Source organism: Talpa occidentalis, unplaced genomic scaffold (assembly GCF_014898055.3).
Source record: "Talpa occidentalis isolate TD23 unplaced genomic scaffold, MPIMG_talOcc4v2.1 talOcc4.6, whole genome shotgun sequence".
NCBI classification, from domain to species: Eukaryota; Metazoa; Chordata; class Mammalia; order Eulipotyphla; family Talpidae; genus Talpa; species Talpa occidentalis.
In genome coordinates this window covers 2,048,037-2,065,374 of record NW_023604972.1, presented here as the reverse complement: position 1 = coordinate 2,065,374, position 17,338 = coordinate 2,048,037, and the positions used below count along the sequence as shown (strand labels likewise).

At 60.0% G+C, this 17,338-nt stretch overlaps 1 protein-coding gene across 1 annotated transcript; it reads left to right on the top strand.

The window, feature by feature from the left end:
- Nucleotides 1-1,474: 1,474 nt before the first annotated feature.
- On the top strand, nt 1,475-12,703 carry MAN2B2 (mannosidase alpha class 2B member 2). Its single transcript, XM_037530537.1, is given in 9 exon segments — nt 1,475-1,612; nt 3,076-3,222; nt 4,216-4,321; nt 5,002-5,174; nt 5,573-5,680; nt 6,757-6,960; nt 9,918-10,116; nt 11,372-11,562; nt 12,458-12,703. Coding segments are annotated over 9 exon segments (1,512 nt in total).
- Nucleotides 12,704-17,338: the final 4,635 nt, after the last annotated feature.

Genomic DNA, 17,338 nt, shown 5'->3' with positions numbered 1-17,338 from the left:
GAGAGACTGGGGGGTGAGGTCTGAGCACCCAGAAGTCGTGACCCCAATGGCCCAGGACACACTTTTACTGGAGGTGGGCCTGGTTTTTGGGGTTACACCCAGACACCAGCTCGCCCAGTGATCTCGGGACAGACCTGTGTCTCCCCAGGGGGAGTGTCCACGCAATGTGACACTGCACTAGGGAAATGTCCCCTGTACTAGGGAAACCAGGCAGTCGGCCCAGGAAGTCTTCTCTCCTCGAGGCCGTGGGCCGGCTCATCCCGCCCCACAGACCCTGGGGCCTCCAGGTGGTTCTGCCCCTGGGCTCCTCAGAGAGCCCTCCACCTGGGCAGTGGGTGGCCAGACAGGGAGGCTCCATTTTCAAGGGCCAGCCTGAGCAACCCCCACATCAAACAGGCTGACCCTCGGCCACACCAACACATAGTGAGCAAAGACTGCTGGGTAATGTGGTCTGACTCTGCGCCCTGGAAAGCCAGGAACGCAGGCCTCGGAGGTCACTTTCCACACCTGCCTCAGATGAGGGTCAGTCTTGGGTCCCAAAGTAAAGACAGAGGGAGATGGACAGAGACGAGACACAGCCACAGAAATACCGATGTCCGGGGTCCTCAGGGAAGGAGACAGCACGGCCAGCTCAGAGGCCCAGCCCTTTGGGGTGGGGGAGGAGGGCCCAAGGGGTTACAGAGGTGGTCCAGGCAGCACTGCCCAGCAAGCTGTGCCAGAGTGATCAGAGCATGCTCCAGGGCACTGAGTATGGTACGAACCCCCTGCAGTCTCTGCTCACAGCACCCCGAGTCCAGCCCACTTTCCAGACGCTCCACCTGAGGCTGAGAGGAAACTTCACCAATATCACCATCGGGACGCACACCAATTCAGGAAATTTCCATCAGTCTTGTTCCTACACCAGTTGCGTGATCTGCACACAACAAATTGTCTTTGCAGATCAAATTGACTTTCTGAAAGTCAGTTTCCCTCCTTAAAATGAAGATGAGCACCCCATGACAGGGGCTGTGGGGGGGTTTCCATGTGACAGGTTATCAGGGAAGGCTTCCCGGTGGTGACATTCCCAAGCTGAGTGTTGAGTTTTGCAGGGCAGCCTGAGAATCTGGGAGCCCACTTCCCAGAGGTGGGGTGAGATGGGCATGCCAAGAGGGACACTGTCAGAGGCACAGCAAGGGGCATGGGCGTGGGGATCAGGAGGGGCACCCCATCTGCTGGGAAATCACACAGGCTTCCTGAGGGAGGCAGCATTTGGAATTCTGCCTACAGACCGTTAGGGACAGGCATGGCCAGCAACCTGGAGATGGGGCGGAGCCGTGAAAGGCAGCAAGCAGGCGCCCCCCACATTCCATGCCCAGGAGGCAGCTTGGCCTTGGGCCTGTACGTCTGCCCCTCCCTGCCCCCTCCAGCCAGGGGTGGTGCTCCCTCTGCCCTGCCAGCTGCTCCCAAGTCCAGTGCTTGCCTGCCAGCCACCGAGATGGGATCACTCTCTCTGCTGCCTCTACCGGTGCAGCTGGTGCTGCTGTGGCCACTGCAGGTCTGGACCAAGGGCCCCATCCGCGTCTTCGTGGTGCCCCACAGCCACATGGACGTGGGCTGGCTCTACACGGTCCAGGTAAATGCCAGGTGCTACTCCCCAAGGACACCCTGAAATTGCAGCTTCCATCTCCCTGCAGGATGGGGGTGCACCCTGGAGTTCACATCAGGGTCACAGACCCGCCTGGGTTCAGTCCAACCTCCCTGTGCTGGGTCAAGTGGCTGACCTCAGGCTGGTTGGTCATTTCGTGTGTCTGAGCCTCAGTTTCCCCATCTGTGCGAGCAAAATCAGAGCCAGCAGAGGTCAGATGAAGAGCAGAGTCAGGTCATGGCCTGCTCTGGGGGACCCTGGGCAGGTTGTGCCCCCTCTCTGGGGCCTAGTTCAGGCTTCAGAGCCTTCGACTGGCTGTTCCCTCCACCCAAGACTCTGGTCCCAGATGCGTGCAGGCCCCATCCCTCCCGCCCTTCCCAACGTTGCTCACCTTCCTGATGAGACTTCAAGCAACCCTCCCCCTACCCCGCTTTCCCGCTGCCTTCCACTGTCGCCCTGGGGGTGCGGGTCCTCTGCTTCCCCCTAGAACGGGGCTTCTGCGGGGGGCCTCACCCACTGTTACTGCCCTTCCACGGTGCCTCGTGGCCCCAGCGCACGTGAGTATTTGCTGGTGAGCGAGCGAACAAGCGCGTGAATAAGTGAAGAATGCACGGATGAGAGGCTGACAGATGAGTGAGTCAGTGCAGAAAGGCAGCGGGAGCCTCTGGTTCTGCAAGTGACGCAGCCACCTCAGCTTGGCCTGAGGGAGAGAGGGCAGGCAGCCGCCAGAGACCTCTGCGCGGGCGACGGCCTCACGGGGGATGTGTGGACACCGAGATCTTAGCGAGAGCACAGTGGGGCCTCTGGGCTGAGTGTGAGGTCCTCTTGGGGTGCACAGGCAGCTCGGGGTGGTGCTTGCTGCCCACGAAGCAGCTCAGGTCGGGGGAGCATGCTTGTCACCCCCATTACAGAAGAGAAACTGAGGCCCAGAGAGGGTCAGGCCTGGTCCAAGGTTGCTCAGTTCAGGCGGTGCCTGCTGACCCTGCCCAGTGCTCTCTATGCTCCTCAATGGGACTGGCCAGCACAGGGTGCCAGCCTGGGGAGCCAACAGGGTGCGCCTGAGAGTGGGCAGGCACCCTGCAGGAGCTCAGCGCCTGCTCCCTCCCCTCCAGCCCAGGCAGGTGGCTGTGGGTCAGCTGGCCGCGCCCCTCTCACCCTGCCCAGTGGGCTGTGTCGGTGTACCCTCAGGCTGCGGCTCACCCGCTGGCAGCCTATCCCTGTGCCCACTTGGAGGGCCACGGTCAGCTTGCTCACCTGCCCCCGGGCACTCTCTGGTCCAGGCAGGAGAGTCTGTGCTTTCTCCCCCTTCTGCCCCCCCCCCACCCCCAGCCTTCAGCAACTGGCACCTAGTGGCCATGGCGGGAGAAGCAGTGGACCGGAAGGCAGGGGCCGGTGCCTGGGAGGGCCCAGGGACACCTGGTCCCCACGCTCACGCCAGTCCCGGCCCCCAGGAGAGCATGGAGGCCTACGCGGCCAGCGTCTACACCTCCGTGGTGGAGGAGCTGAGCCGGGGGCCCTCCCACAAGTTCATCGCCGTGGAGCAGGTGTTTTTCCGGCTGTGGTGGGACAGCGTAGCCTCGGCCCGGCAGAAACACCAGGTACCACGGCCAGGGCCACAGGCAGGGGCCGGGCGGGCGTCGGCTGGTCCACAAACCAGGTGTCCATGCCCTGCTGCGGAGGGAAGGTGGCCGGGAGGGCACGGGAGCCCACTCGGACTCGCTGCCGGGCGGCAGGCTGGCCCCCTGCTGGGGAGAGCCCGGAGCCTGGACAGGCCACGGGCAGCAGGCACTCCCTAAGCCGGCGCTGCAGGGCGTGAGGTGAACACAGCTCCTGGGCAGGAAATCCAGGTCCTGGCCTCCTCCAGGGGAGCCAAACCACCCGCGGTCTCCCCTCGCGTCCCTCCATTCCGCGAGAACCGGCAGACATCACGGGCCAAGGCGCATCGTGTACAGACATGAACAAAATCAGCTCGTGAAGACACAGCCCCCATTTTAGGGCCGCCTGCAAAATAACTAGCTTGTAACCTCCAGAAGTGTCAATCCGGGAAAGCGAACAGGGCGGGGCAGCAGTTCTGAATTCCGAGTTAAGGGAGAGAAGGCCAGTTAAACGCCAGCCCGATCCCCCGTGGACGGCCGGAGGGGACCTCTGGGGCCCCTGGTAACCTGGGGTCCCGGCTGCCCGGCGGATGGGACTCGTGTGAGGCCCTGGATCTCCTGGTTTGGCCGTGTCTCTGTGAGCTGGTTGCCCTGTGCTCACAACACCGCCCAGCCGCGAGGCTCGCTCTCCTCGGTCACACTTGGAGACAGTTTGGAGACAAGCGTGCCCACTGCACGCAGAGGCGGGCGCTCAGAGCCCTGGTGAATCCAGAGAAAGGAGTCCAGGAGCTCTTGGTGCAATAATCCAGACTCGCCAGACGTTTGAAATGATTTGAAATAAACATTTAAGACACATGGCATACTCCTCAGGCAGCAGACAGGGCCAGGCGCCGTCCCAGGGGGCCAGGGCTGACTGGGACAGACCATGTCCTGAGCTCACAGAACAAATAAGGGTGACGTGGGGCGGACCCCACTCTCTCTGCCCCCCTCGCCCAGGTCCACCGTCTGCTGGCCCAGAGGCGCCTGGAGTTTGTCAGCGGAGGCCAGGTCATGCGTGATGAGGCCGTGACCCACGTCGATGACCAGATCCTGCAGCTCACAGGTTTGCTCCCCCCCACCTGCAGGGGTCTGGGGCCGCCAGTTCGACCGGGATGGGATGTCTGTGCCCTGCTTCTGGACGTCAGCAGGGCAGTGACTGGCCCGTGTCCTGTAACAAGTGCGGGGCCAAGAGCAGGAGCCTAGACCTGCTGGACTGGCTGGCTAGGCCCCACCTACTGTCCCCACCCGGGTCTGCAGGAGTGACCTCACTGGGTCCCCAAAGTGAGCTGGAGGCTAAGACCTTCCTCAAAGGACCACTGTAAGGAGGATCCGGGACAGTCAGACAGTGCCCTGGGGCCCTAGGGACTCCCCGGGAGTGTCAGACACTATCCCAGCCTTCAAAACCCCATCAGCATCGTAGCTGCTGCCACAAGCCCCTCAGCACCCAACATCCCCACCGCCCATCCGCGCCAGCACCCCACTCCCTCCACCATGGCACCAGCAGCTCCAGCAGCAAATGCACATCCACCTCCACCCCCCATGTACCCCTCCACTCCGCCAACCCCTCCACCCCCAGAGCACTGACACGCGCAGGTCTGGGGTGCAGGCCTGCCTCACTAACCTGGGGCTAGCCCCAGGGGACCTGGGCAGAGGTGAGACTCTGTGCCCAAGGGGGCCCGGGCTAGCATGGGGCGAGGGGCCACCTGCCCCCACCCCACCCCACCAGCCGGCCTCTCTGTGCAGAAGGACACGGATTTCTCTACGAGACGTTCGGCTTCCGGCCGCGGTTCTCCTGGCAGGTGGACTCATTTGGCGCCTCTGCCACGACCCCCACCCTGTTTGCGATGGCGGACTTTCACGCCCACCTCATCTCCCGCATCGACTACGACCGGAAGGAGATCATGCAGGCCACCAAGGTGGGTACCGCTGCCCCACCTGCCCTGGGCGCTCTGGTACCCTGATCCAAGACCCGGGGGCATAGCGCCCCTCACTCCCCACTTGCAGCCCCCGAGCTGCTGTGCTCCTGCTGGGCCAGGGTATGCTGGTCTCAGAGGCCTGAATCTGGCCAAGGTCTGTGCCCCAGGACCACGTGCCCTCGGGGGTGAGGCGGGAGCAGGCAGCTGGTGGCTCCTGCTGGGGGGCAGGGTCCTCCCCCGCCTTACCCCTGCACCGGGCTGCAGGGGCTCGCAAGGAGGAGACAGCACAGGGAGGTGTTCGAGAGAGGACCCCAGTGAGCACAGCCCAGAGCCCCAGGGCGGTGGGGGAGGGGCACCGACTGGGACCTGGGCCCTCACTGTCCCTGGCCGGCCCGCAGGGGCTGCAGTTCGTGTGGCAGGCGTCCCCGTCCCTGCCGGAGCAGCAGATCTTCACGCACGTCCTGGACAAGTACAGCTACTGCTCGTGAGCACGCGCCCGGGGCCAGGTCCTTCTTGGCCGCCATCTGTGCCACCTCAGAAGGGGCAAGAAAGAGAAACTGAGGACCCCTCTCACCCGGGCCCCGGGCGGACAGGCGGCCAGAGCCCCACCCTGTGGGACAGCCACGGGGATGTTTGGAACTGGAGGGCCTGGATCCAAATCCCTCCCCCTGCCGGGGCGTGGCCTGAGGGCAAGGGGGGAGCCCCTCTCTGAACAGGACAGCTGAGCAGACACAGGGATCATCCTGGATGGCTGCTGTGTTCATTAGATTTTCTTTTTTTTTTTTTTTTTTTTTTTTTATAGAGGCATGCTTTATTTATTTGTTTGCTGGTTTGTTTGTTTGTTTTGTTTATACATGCACTGGGTACAGTCAGAAGCGCGGGAGGGTGAGAGAATTCACCAGAGCCAGAGCGGGGAGCAGAGCAGGCAGAGGGACCGAAGGACACTGCTGAGGGGAGCAGCGGGCGGCAGGGGAGGTCTGCGCGCCATGTGGGACCCTCCTCCGGGGGCCGGGGAGCAGCCGGGGATCGAGCCGGCGTCGCAGAGGCCGCGGGCAGCTTCGCAACCCAGCGCTCAACCACTGCGCCACCGGGGAGGCCCCCATTAGATTTTCTTAAGATTTACTTTTATTTATTCATGCATACAGGACTGACTAGAGTCGTAAATGTTGCGCTTAAATCTGGTTCTGGTCTCGGAGGTTCTGGCCCGTCCAGTGCACTCCAGCCAGAGCCTCCCCCCGCACCCTGGCCCTGGCCTGCTCGGGCCCCTCCGCAGGGTCTGAGGGCACGGAAGTGTCCTGACGGAACCAGTCAGCCAGCGGTGCCCTCAGGCCCACAGGGCGGACATGCCACCAAGGTTGCGCTTAGGGAGCAGAAGGAATGGGCCCCCAGTGGGGGGACAGGCCCAGACCCCACTGGGGCACGTGGCACCTGGGCGTGAGCCCGGCTGTCTCCCCAGCTCTGGCTGCAGCCCCTGACTTGGCCACCCCATGGACAGAAGGCAGGAGCCCAGAGCAAAGAGGTGGAGGCCCGGCTGCCTCCCAGGTCCCACCCAGCCTCCCGTCCCTGGCTGTTCCCGTCTCAGGGGTCCCCCCCACCTCCTCTCTCCAGCAGGAAAGGATATTTCTGGGAAGGTGACGTCCTCTTCCCGGACCCACCCTTGAACCAGATCACCATGTTTGACGCCTGGGTGACCCCTGAGAATCTGAAGACCTACGCCTCCGTGCTGGTGAACAACGTCAAGGAGCGGGCCGCCTGGTTCCGGACACCGCACGTCCTCTGGCCCTGGGTAAGGGGGGAACCCCTGTCTGGCATCACCCTCTCTGGGACCCCGAGACTCCTGCCCCGCTGCCCCTCCAGTCTCCAGAGACTCGCCCAGCCTCTCCCACCTGAACGCACGCACCCACCCTCCTCACCCCTGCCTCCTCTTCTGCTTCTGCTTCTGTCCCAAGCTGGAAGCCCGACCAGGGCCACTCCTGCTCTCAACTCTGTCTCCGGGGCTCAGGACTTTCAGGGCCCCAGATTCCTCATCTGGAACCCAGGGGTTGTGGTAGGACCTGTTCCATGGTCTTATTGGTCAAAAGAGAGGGGTTGTGCCAGCAGCAGCACCTGACTCGGTCACTATCGTCACCTCATGGTGTCTGGGCACAGGCCCTGCTCTGCAGGCATGTTCCTCTCCCCACGGCCCTGCCCCGGCCCGCGCCGCAGCCTCTCCTGGAGGCCCGTTCTGCACACAAGGAACTGAGAGCCAGAGAGGTTAGGGCACGTCCCGAGGTTCGGTAGGGTTCAGACCCCACGCCCCAGCTCCCGCAGCAGCCCCCAGCACAGCCTGCCTTCGTTTTCCCAGTCATTTTAGCATGCTTGTCTTCTTGTTACTGTAATTTTAATACAGGTATATAGATTAGCAAAAAATTCCTTAATCCACTAAAATACATACCTCAGGTCCTCAGGCTGATGGGTTTGGCATTTAGAGCAATACACTGTAAATATATATATAACTTAGCATGAGTCCTGAAGCATGACTTAAAATGTGTGTAGGAAACAGAGATACAAAAGAGCGAAAGTTCTACTTTCTCAGCAGCTCACAATAGAATGTGGTATTTGCTAAAGGAAAACAAAACACCTACTGAAAATGACTGTGTCATCACAAATCTCATCCCCTTGGGCTGACAATGACAGAGCCCAAGTGGGTCCTGGTGCTCGTGCTCCTCATGCAGGTGCTGTCAGCACACCTGTCAGTGCACCTGCAGCACACCTGTCAGTGCACCTGCAGCACACCTGTCAGCACACCTGTAACACAGTGGGTCTGATTAAATCTGTCCCGACTCGTGGTCTCACCTTGGTCAGAATGAAGGCCCCACCTCTTCTGGGCCACAGCCCTGCCTCTTCCACCCCTCACACTCACCGCTGGGCATGGCAAAGTCCCACACAGATAATCTAGGTTTCACAGGACTCCTTGGGTGGAACTGCTTATTTATTGTATTTTATTATTGAATCTGCAGTTATGTTTTTTTAAAGATGTATTTATTTATGCATACAAGAGCCGGGGTGTAGGCCAGAGGTGCAGGGTTTGAAAGGATTCACCAGAGACAGAGTGGGGAGCAGAACAGGCAGAGCCACTGAAATGCACTCCTGAGGGGAGCAGCGGGCAGACAGGAGAGGTCTGAGCGCCATGTGGGCAGCTCCCTGGCCAGGGATCGAACTCGTGCAGCAGTGGCTGGCAATAGCTTGATAGCGCTGTCTTTAACCCCTGTGCCACCAGGGAGGCCCTGCAGTTCTTCTGTTTTTTAACTGACATATAACAATATATCCATTTCAGGGGTATGACATAATGAATTCATCTCAAAATACTGCGTAGGGTTACAGTAAGTCTTGTGAACATCCATCACCGAGCATACAAACTTTTTGATAGTGATGAAAACTGTTAGGACCTCCTCTCTCAGCACCTTTGAAACACACAACACAGCGTGGTCAAAGATGGTCACCGATTGTGCGTTACAGCCTCCGGACGCGTCTGATTTATTATTGATCATTGGGACCTTCGCTTCTTTCACCCATTTAGCTGAAGCCCAGGCCCTTTCTAGCAACCTCCAATCTGGGTCTTCCCCCATCTCTTTCATCCATGTCTTATACTTTTCGGCATGTGGTGCTGCACCTCCCCGGCACAATTCACTGTCGTCTGTGGCTTTTGTTACGCTGAGTCAGGTCCCCGCTACAACCACATTGTTCAGAGTTTTTATCGTAACTGAAAGTTGAGTTGCGTTGAATACTTTTTTGCATCTGCTAAGACATCATGACTCTTATCCCTCATTCTGTTGAAGCAGTAGATCACTGATTGATTTGTGGGTGTTGACCTCCCCGTGCATCCCTGGAATAAAACCCCCTGAAACCTGGCGCACCATCCTTTCAATGTATTTTTGAACTTGGTTTGCAAATAATGAGTTTCTACAGTTTTCTTTTCCTGTGGCATCCTTGTTGAGAGTTGGTAGGAATTTGGAAGTATCCCTTCCTGTCCTTTTTTGTTTTTTGGTTTTTTGGGAAGAGTTTAGGAAACACTGCTGTGAATCTTCTCTAAACGCTGGGTAGAATTCACCAGTGATGCGCTCCGGTCCTGGACTTTGGCTTGTCAGGTGACTTTGATGACGGCTGCGAGCGCCCTTGATTAACTCGTCTGCTGAGATTTCTATTTCTTCAGTCTTGCTAGGTTCTAAGTTTCTTGAAATTTATGGATTTTTTAATTTGTCTACCTTTTTGGAAATGAGCTTATAGTTAGTAAGTGTATTATTGTTGTTATTAATAATTATCATGTTTTCATGATGTTGAGCCGTGGAAATACAGGCGGGTGCTAACAGACAGTGGGTGATATGCGTCAGATGAAGACAAGTACTGCGTGATCTTGTTATGTGTAGAATTAATAAAAACACACACATTTGTGGTAAAAAAAAAAAAAAAAGTCCAAATTTAGAGTTCCTAGAGGTGGGAGGAGGGGTGGGCAAAGTGGTTGAAATTTCTCGAAAGAATGCAACCTCCAGATGTAAGACAAGCCAGGATGGGACTGCTGCGTAGCTTGATAATTTTTTAATGAAAGAGAAACAAAGAACAGGATCACCTGTCACCCAGCCACGGGGCGGCCCTGAGCCTTCCTTGGCCCTGTGCAGAGTGGGCATGTGGTCAGCAGGTAAGGCCGCCCTGCCGGGCTGGGCTCTGCTCCCAGCAGCTCAGGGCCTGCTGCCGTGCCTGCCGCAGGGGTGTGACAAGCAGTTCTTCAACGCCTCAGTGCAGTTTGCCAACATGGACCTCCTGATGCGCTACATCAACATGCAGACACGCCTGCTGGGCGTCACGGTGCAGTACGCCACGCTCAGCAACTACTTCCAGGCCCTGCACCAGCTCAGTGGCCCCTGGCCAGTCCATGACCATCGTGACTTCCTGCCTTATTCCTCAGGTATGACTTCTGGGCATCGGGGTGGCAATTGGGTGCCAGGACCCCACTGGGTCCCCTAGACACACTGCAGCTGCCACGCACAGCCTGGTCCCCACCAGGCGCAGGAGTGACCGTTGATTCCATGCTTCTGCTCTTGAAGTGCTCCCTGCCAGGAGTGCCCTCCTCCCGCCACGCTCCTGCAAAGTCTTACTGAGCTTGAAAAGTCACCTCCTCCAGGATGGCTTTCCTGATCTGAAGGCTAGACCAGGCGGCTCATTCGTGTCCCCACAAACCCCAGGTCCCCCATTGCTTCGACATAGTCATTATCAGGGACCGTTATGTCTGCATGTAAGGCTGGACTATGCCAGCTGCAGACAGTACGGCCTAAGGATCCGAACAGCCAGACTTGGAACGCGCCTCCCCGCTGGTTACAAGCCCCGAGCACGCTGTGCCATATGCTGGGGGTGCTCACAGGCCTGTCAACAGAGGGAGAAATTTCCTTGTCTAGGGCCCAGCACAGAGCAGGGGCTCCACATGCAGCTATACCAGGCAGGCTGGCACCCGTGCCTGCCAGCCTGGTCCCTGCCCCTGCCCGGCGTGATCCCTGTGGTCCCGCCCTGGGGGCTCACTCAGGAGCAGGGACTGTGAAGGCCACATCTTCAGCACACTCCCCCAGGCAGCCCCAACCTCCTCCTGCTGAGCTTCCCATAGCCCGGGGCCAGCCTGTGTGGGTCGGGGAACAAGCGCTGGCTGAGAGGCCTTGCTCGGCCTCGCCTGCTGTGCTGGTCAGCCTGTGCTCATCAGGCCTCTGGGCACCCCTCCTTCCCATCCGAGCTGCTGGCTGCAGAGGGACATGCTGCCTGGCAGGCCTGTCCCGGCCCTGGGGGGGGGGGTCACACAGAAGCAACCCCCATGCTCAGGACCTTCCCTGCCGGGTAGGCCCTCCTGTCCCTCATATCCCAGCTGCCCTCGGGACCCCAGGCCCTTTGCTGCGTGGCCATTCCAGGTCTCCCAGGCACACCCAGGGCTGCCATCTCCCATCATAGCACCCCCACTCCAGGCCTGCCCCACCAGACAGATTGTGCCACCTGCCCAGCGGCCCTCAGGGCACCAGGCCCTTCTGGGTGTGTGGGGTGGAGCTGGGCCACTGCCAGCCCGCCTGGGGCTGCTGCTGGGTCAGCTGGCCCTCCCCTGGGCCCGCTTCCTCCGCTCCTCCCAGGTCAGAGTTCAGGGGTCCCCACGGGAGACCCACGCCCGCTGCTGGTCTTGTCCCCAGAGCCGCCCAACACCTGGACCGGCTTCTACACCTCCCGCAGCGGCCTGAAGGGGCTGGCGAGGCGAGCGAGCGCCCTGCTGCACGCGGCGGAGTCCATGTTCGTGCGGCACGTGTGGACGGCGCCCGGCTCGACCCCGCAGCTGGCCTGGGCCCTGGGGCAGCTCCAGCAGCTCCGCTGGGCCGTCTCCGAGGTGACGCAGGCTCCGCGGCAACCGTAGGATGGCAACCTCCTGGGCAGGGGCTCCCCCTCCCCGAGGTTAGCCAACGCTCCGGGTCGCAGAGGTCACTCTGCAGAGGGGCGCCAGGTCACTTGGGGACAGGGGCGGGGTGGGGGGGCTGAGGCTCGCCAGGCCAGGCAGGACCGCTCCAGCTGCAGCCTGAGAGCCCGGCCTGGGCAAGGGAGGGCAGAGCAACGTGGTGTCCCCAGGCCTGCCGGGCGGCCCCGCTGTGCGGCCTCAGGCTCCCTCCTCTCCCGAGCCTGAGGCCCTCCGGGACCCGCCAGCACGGCCGCTGCGAGGGCAGCCCCGAGAGTGACCGGCCCTGTGCCCCGCCCCTGCGGGGGCAGCCACTGCAACAGTCCGGAGACGTCCATGCCCACTGTCCCCAGGGTTGCGGCCCTGGGAGTGCCACAGCTTGTCCTCCTGCCATGGCCAGAACGGGCCACGCCAGCCTCGACGCCTGCACGGCCATCTGAGGGCCATGAGCCGGGAAGCATGGGCGACAGGACCTCATCAGAGCCGGTGCCCAGGGGGTCGCCCTGCGTGTCCCGGTCCCTCAGGGGCTTCCTGCCCAAGCTCAGTGCAGAGACGTGTCCAGGTTACCATGGAGCCTGCCTGGAACACGAGGGCCACTGACGGGAGACAGCGCCCAGAGTGCAGGGGGTGGGCCCTCCAGGAGGCTCCTTGCCCCCCAGGTCGAGGGACTGGGCGCCCAACACAATGCCGGGCAGATCCACCACTACCCACCCACCCCCAAGCCTGGTTCCTCCAGGCAGGTGGGACACCCCTTCTGCACCAGGGCGGCCAGAGCAAGGGAGCCAGGCCCAGGCCGGTGCTGGTGGCCGCTCCACCCTGCCGCCCGCCCCAGGTGCAGCACCATGACGGCATCACCGGGACAGAGACGCCCAAGGTGAGGGACATGTACGTGAGCCACCTGAGGGCGGCCACGCGGGGCGTGCACAAGGTCATGGACTCCATTGTGAAGGGCAGCACCAAGACCCACGCAGGTGAGCCGGGCTCTGCGGGACTCCAGAGGCCTCGGACCTGGCCCAGCCTGGCTGGCTGCTGCCCCTCCGAGCCCAGCTGGGGTGCAGCCATTTCTCCAGCCTCCTGACAGGGAGGTCCCGGGCACAGAGCTGCCATCCCGCCAGCTTGCTGGGATGAGGGCAGTCGGTCCAGAAAGACCCCACACGTGGTGCCCGGGGCAGGAGCAGGACGTGTGCTATGCCGCAGCCTCCGCCCTCGCTCCGGCCCACATGCAGCCTGCCCTGCTCCGCTGTCCCTCCCCTCTCCAGCCAGGGGTCCCAGGGCAGCTCAGAAGTAGCCACAGGGGGCCTCCCTGGTGGTGCAAGGTGTTAAGACACAACCTATGAGGCTTTCCGCAGCCACTGCAGCGTGAGTGCAATCCCCGGCCAGGGAGCTACCCACATGGCGCGGCAGACCTCGCCTGTCTCCCCGCTGCTCCCCTCAGCAGTGTGTGTCAGTGGATCCGCCTGCTCTGCTCCCCACTCTGTCTCTGGTGAGTCCTCTCACCCCCTGTACCTCTGGCCTGTGCCCCAGCTCTTGTGTGCATGAATAAATAAAGCTTTAAAAAATTCATTAAAAAAAAAAGAAATAGCCACAGGACCAGGGCGAGGCTGGACTTGAGTGGCCGCTGCAGGGCGAGCCCTCGCGGTTGAGCTCAGGAGTTACCTGCTGAACCAAAGCCACGCCCCGGGGGCCCCTCGGGCGATCTCCCCGAATCTCAGGGTACCACTGAAGTGACTTGACGTGAGAAGAAGCCAACTCGAGAGGAAACTGAATGAACTGGGTTGTCCCCAGAGGCTTGTGTTTGCAGAAAATACTGTGAAAGCGGCCACTTCAAGCAGGTCAAGACTGGCGTGGAGACTTCACAGAAGTGGAGAGAAACGCGGCTCCAACAGCAGCTATTAGATGAACTAAGTGGGGGCCTCCCCGGTGGCGCAGCGGTTGAACGCTGGGTTGTGAAGCTGCCCGCGGCCTCTGCAGCGCCGGCTCGATCCCCGGCTGCTCCCCGGCCACCAGAGGAGGGTCCCCCATGGCGCGCAGACCTCTCCTGCCGCCCGCTGCTCCCCTCAGCAGTGTACTTCGGTCCTTCTGCCTGCTCTGCTCCCCGCTCTGGCTCTGGTGAATTCTCTCACCCTCCCGCGCTTCTGACTGTACCCAGGGCTTGTATGAATAAATAAATCAAACAAATAAATAAATAAATCTGAAAAAAAATGAAAAAGAAGTGAGGCTGGTCCTAAAAAAGTTCATTTGCTCTCTCTTCATTTCTAATAAGAGCTGTATTGACATATAATTCACCTACCATTATATTCTCTCTTTTTTTTTAAGGAGAATATATTCACAGCCTGTATTCACAGACTCTTGCAGCCATGGCCACCATTACTTGTTACCTTGCGCTGGATATGATGACCATGTGCCAGGCTGCAGGGCCGCACCGAGCTCCGGCCACCGCCCGGGCTGGCGTCTCACGAGCCGCAGCGGGAGCTTCGCAGGCCTCAGGCCAGAGGCGGGAGGAGGCGGGTGTGTGCAGAGAAAGAGAAAGTTCACTGAGGAGAAAAGGAAGGAAATAAAGGGGGGCTCCCGGCGTGAAAGCAGCCCAGGGAGGGGCGAGGAAGCCACAGTGAAGCCGCGTCTCAGGGAATTTATGCCTTTTTCCCTCATTATTCCCTAATTATTCCACCCGCCTCTCCCGGCTGGCGCTCTCGGCTCTTCACTCGTCTGCTGCTGGGGGGGCTGCACCGTCCCCCTCCCGCGGGTTTGTCTGTCCCCGGGTGTTGCATCTCTATCCTCATGGCCCGTCCTCGGATGGGCGCCCCGGCCTTGAAGGGGAGCAGCTGCCCGGCTACGTCGTCCGTAGATTAAGCCACTGTCCACTTCCCCGTCTCCGCCTCCCGCTGTCACCTGAGGGAAACCAGGTGTTGTCCTTGGCCCTGGATGTTTGTCTTTCCAGGCGGAAGCAGTGACCCTCCTCCAGCTGCCCGTGTCTCTGAAGCCTTCCTCCGCTCTCCGGGGCCCTCCTGCAGTGTCCCTAAAGCTGCCTGATGACCCTGACTTGCCCTGTGTCTCACCGGGAAGGCAGAAGCGGGAGGCGGCGGATGCCCGGCTAGGCCCGTGCCGCCCCCCCCCACTCTGCTCCCTCCGTGCAGCGTCCCCCTCCACACCCCAAGTCCCTCCTGCCCTGCCTGCGACTCACCCCCCCTTCCGAGGGCCTAGAGGGTCCTCACGCCCTGTTCTTCCTCACAAGGGCCGCCAGAGGGCGCCATGGATGGGGGCCTGAGAGATGGGGTGACCCCCCATGACCCCCAGCCCCAGGGTAAACCGAGTGGCCCACCAGGTTGTCCCGTTTTGCTAGGGAGGAGAGATGGGGTGGGGCCAGAGCTGCTTGCCCAGGGCCCAGGGCCCGGCAGGGGCGAGGGAGGAGCAGCGGGCTGATTTGTGCGTTCACAGCAGGAAATGGTGTATTAGGATTTACTTATCCTTCAAACAAAATTTGCATTTTAAGGGGCCTCCCTGGTAGTGCAGCCGTTAAAGACCGGCTATCAAGCTACTGCCAGCCACCACAGCACAAGTTCCATCCCCCAGGCCAGCCAGGGAGCAACCCACATGGCGCAGACCTCCCCACACCTCTGGCTCACACCTCAGTTCTTGTGTGCATAAATAAATTAATCTTTTTTAAAAAATTGCATTTTAAGAAACTTTTCTCACCCTCGCGTGTAGAGCCGGACCTCTCCTCTCCCGTGTGATGATCTCGTCACAGGCGCTCATGTATCTCACTATTTGCAAAAGTCAAAGACAGGAAATTCTGCAGAGGCGGGTGACGCAGCCACAGGGCCGCAGACCACAGCTGCAGGACAGGCCCTGTCAGCCTCACCTAGGTCACCACTGTCTGCTGTGGCCCCGTTGTCTGTCGTTCCACGGCTCACCCCATGCTGGTGACATCGTTGCGGGGTGTGGTTTGCCATTGAACAGAGGGCGGTGTGAGCCAGCAGGTGTGCGGTGAACCCTAACACCCCACACTGGACCTGGGAGCACCCTGCTCTGGAGGCGCTGTCTCCCGGGTGCAGAACCCCTGGCCCAGAGCCTCAGAACGGGACTGTATGTGGAGAGCGCCCCAGGGGTCACGGCTCGAGTTCTCTGCTGGCTTCAGAGCTGGGATCAGAGAACAAAGGACTTAGACTTTACTGGCTGAGAAGCCAGGAATGTGGACCTGGCCCCAGTCTGCGGGCTCATCCCAGGGGGTCCAGTCATCACTGCCCGTCGTGGGCACCCACCGCACCCAAGGTCATGCAGAGCTCACGAGCATCTCCTGGGGCCTAAGCCCAATGCACCCACACACCAGCTTGAATCTGGTCTCGGGGTCTGTGACTCCCTCCTTTTGCCACAGTCAGGGACCTTGATACACCGGATGGAGATAGTGCAGGAATGTGCAGACTCAGTGATAAAAATAATGACCAAGGAAGTGCACATGCTGGCCAGGCCTTTTGCTGAGTCATCTGGTTTGTTTGGCCTTTTTTTTTTTTTAAGATTTATTTATTTATGCATACAAGAGCTGGGGTGCAGGCCAGAGGTGCGGGGGGATTCACCAGAGACAGAGTGGGGGGCAGAGCAGGCGGATATACTGAAACACACTGCTGAGGGGAGCAGCGGGGAGATAGGAGAGGTCTGCTGTGCCATGTGGGTAGCTCCCTGCCCGGGGATCAAACTCAGGCCGATGCAGTGATAGCCTGAGACTGACCCCTAGGCCGCCAGGGAGGCCCTGGCCTTTATTTAACCAAGTTCTCCAGTTGGAACAGCAGAGTTCTGTCCTGGTCCCAGGCCCCTGCCTGTCTCTGGTGCAGTAACAAAGGCTGCCGGCAGCGGGCCCCAGCTGTGGCAGTTCTAAGTCAGCAGACGCGGGTGCCGGGAGCAGCAGCGGCGGGAAGGCAGAGCTTCTTGGCAGGGAGACCCTTTATCTTACGCGGGGGCCTCTTTTTTCCCATTTCATACTTCTGCCCTTAAGTTCTACTTTATTCCTTTATTTTTCCACGTTCATCCTCACTTCCTCACAGGTGTGCTGCTTGTGAATAACACATTTCTGAATTTTAGCTGCCACTTCCTGTCTTTTAAGGACCAGTATGTTCGCAAATGGAATTTTATCATTTCTCTGCTATTCATCGCTCTGGCCTTTTCATTTTTCCTTTCTTTTTCACTGCTCACATGTCTCTTCATTTCTTACCTTTGTTGGATGCTGGGGGCGGCTTGACCTGGGGTTAAGCCTGTCCTGGGGCCTGTCCCAGGGGTTAAGAGCCACTTGCCTTGGGAACACCCCTCAAGGCAACACGTCCCCAGTGCCTGGTCAGCTTTCTCCTTTCTTCTTTTCCTGTCATTACCTTGAAAGTCCTACTAATCTTTTCAGTTTTGTTAGCTGTCACTCCCAGGCCTTTTGCCCCAATCATCATAAATAAGCCCCTATTTCTATCAAATTAAAGCCATCACTGTGCTACCCACACCCAGAGGCTGCCGCTGCCCCTTCCCTCCTGCCCACCAGCAGATGCGGCCTGCGGCCCTCGGCCTCGCCCCGTCCAGCTCCGACAGGCTGAAGCTCGGGGTGGAGAGACATTCAAGCCTGAAGAAGAAGGAAGAGAGAGCAGAGGAGCTGGGTGGCCTGTGCCTCCCTCGTGGGTCCGCAGGGTCAAGCCCATCTGCCCCCCACATCCTCAGGGGCGCCAGCCTCCCCCCAACCTTG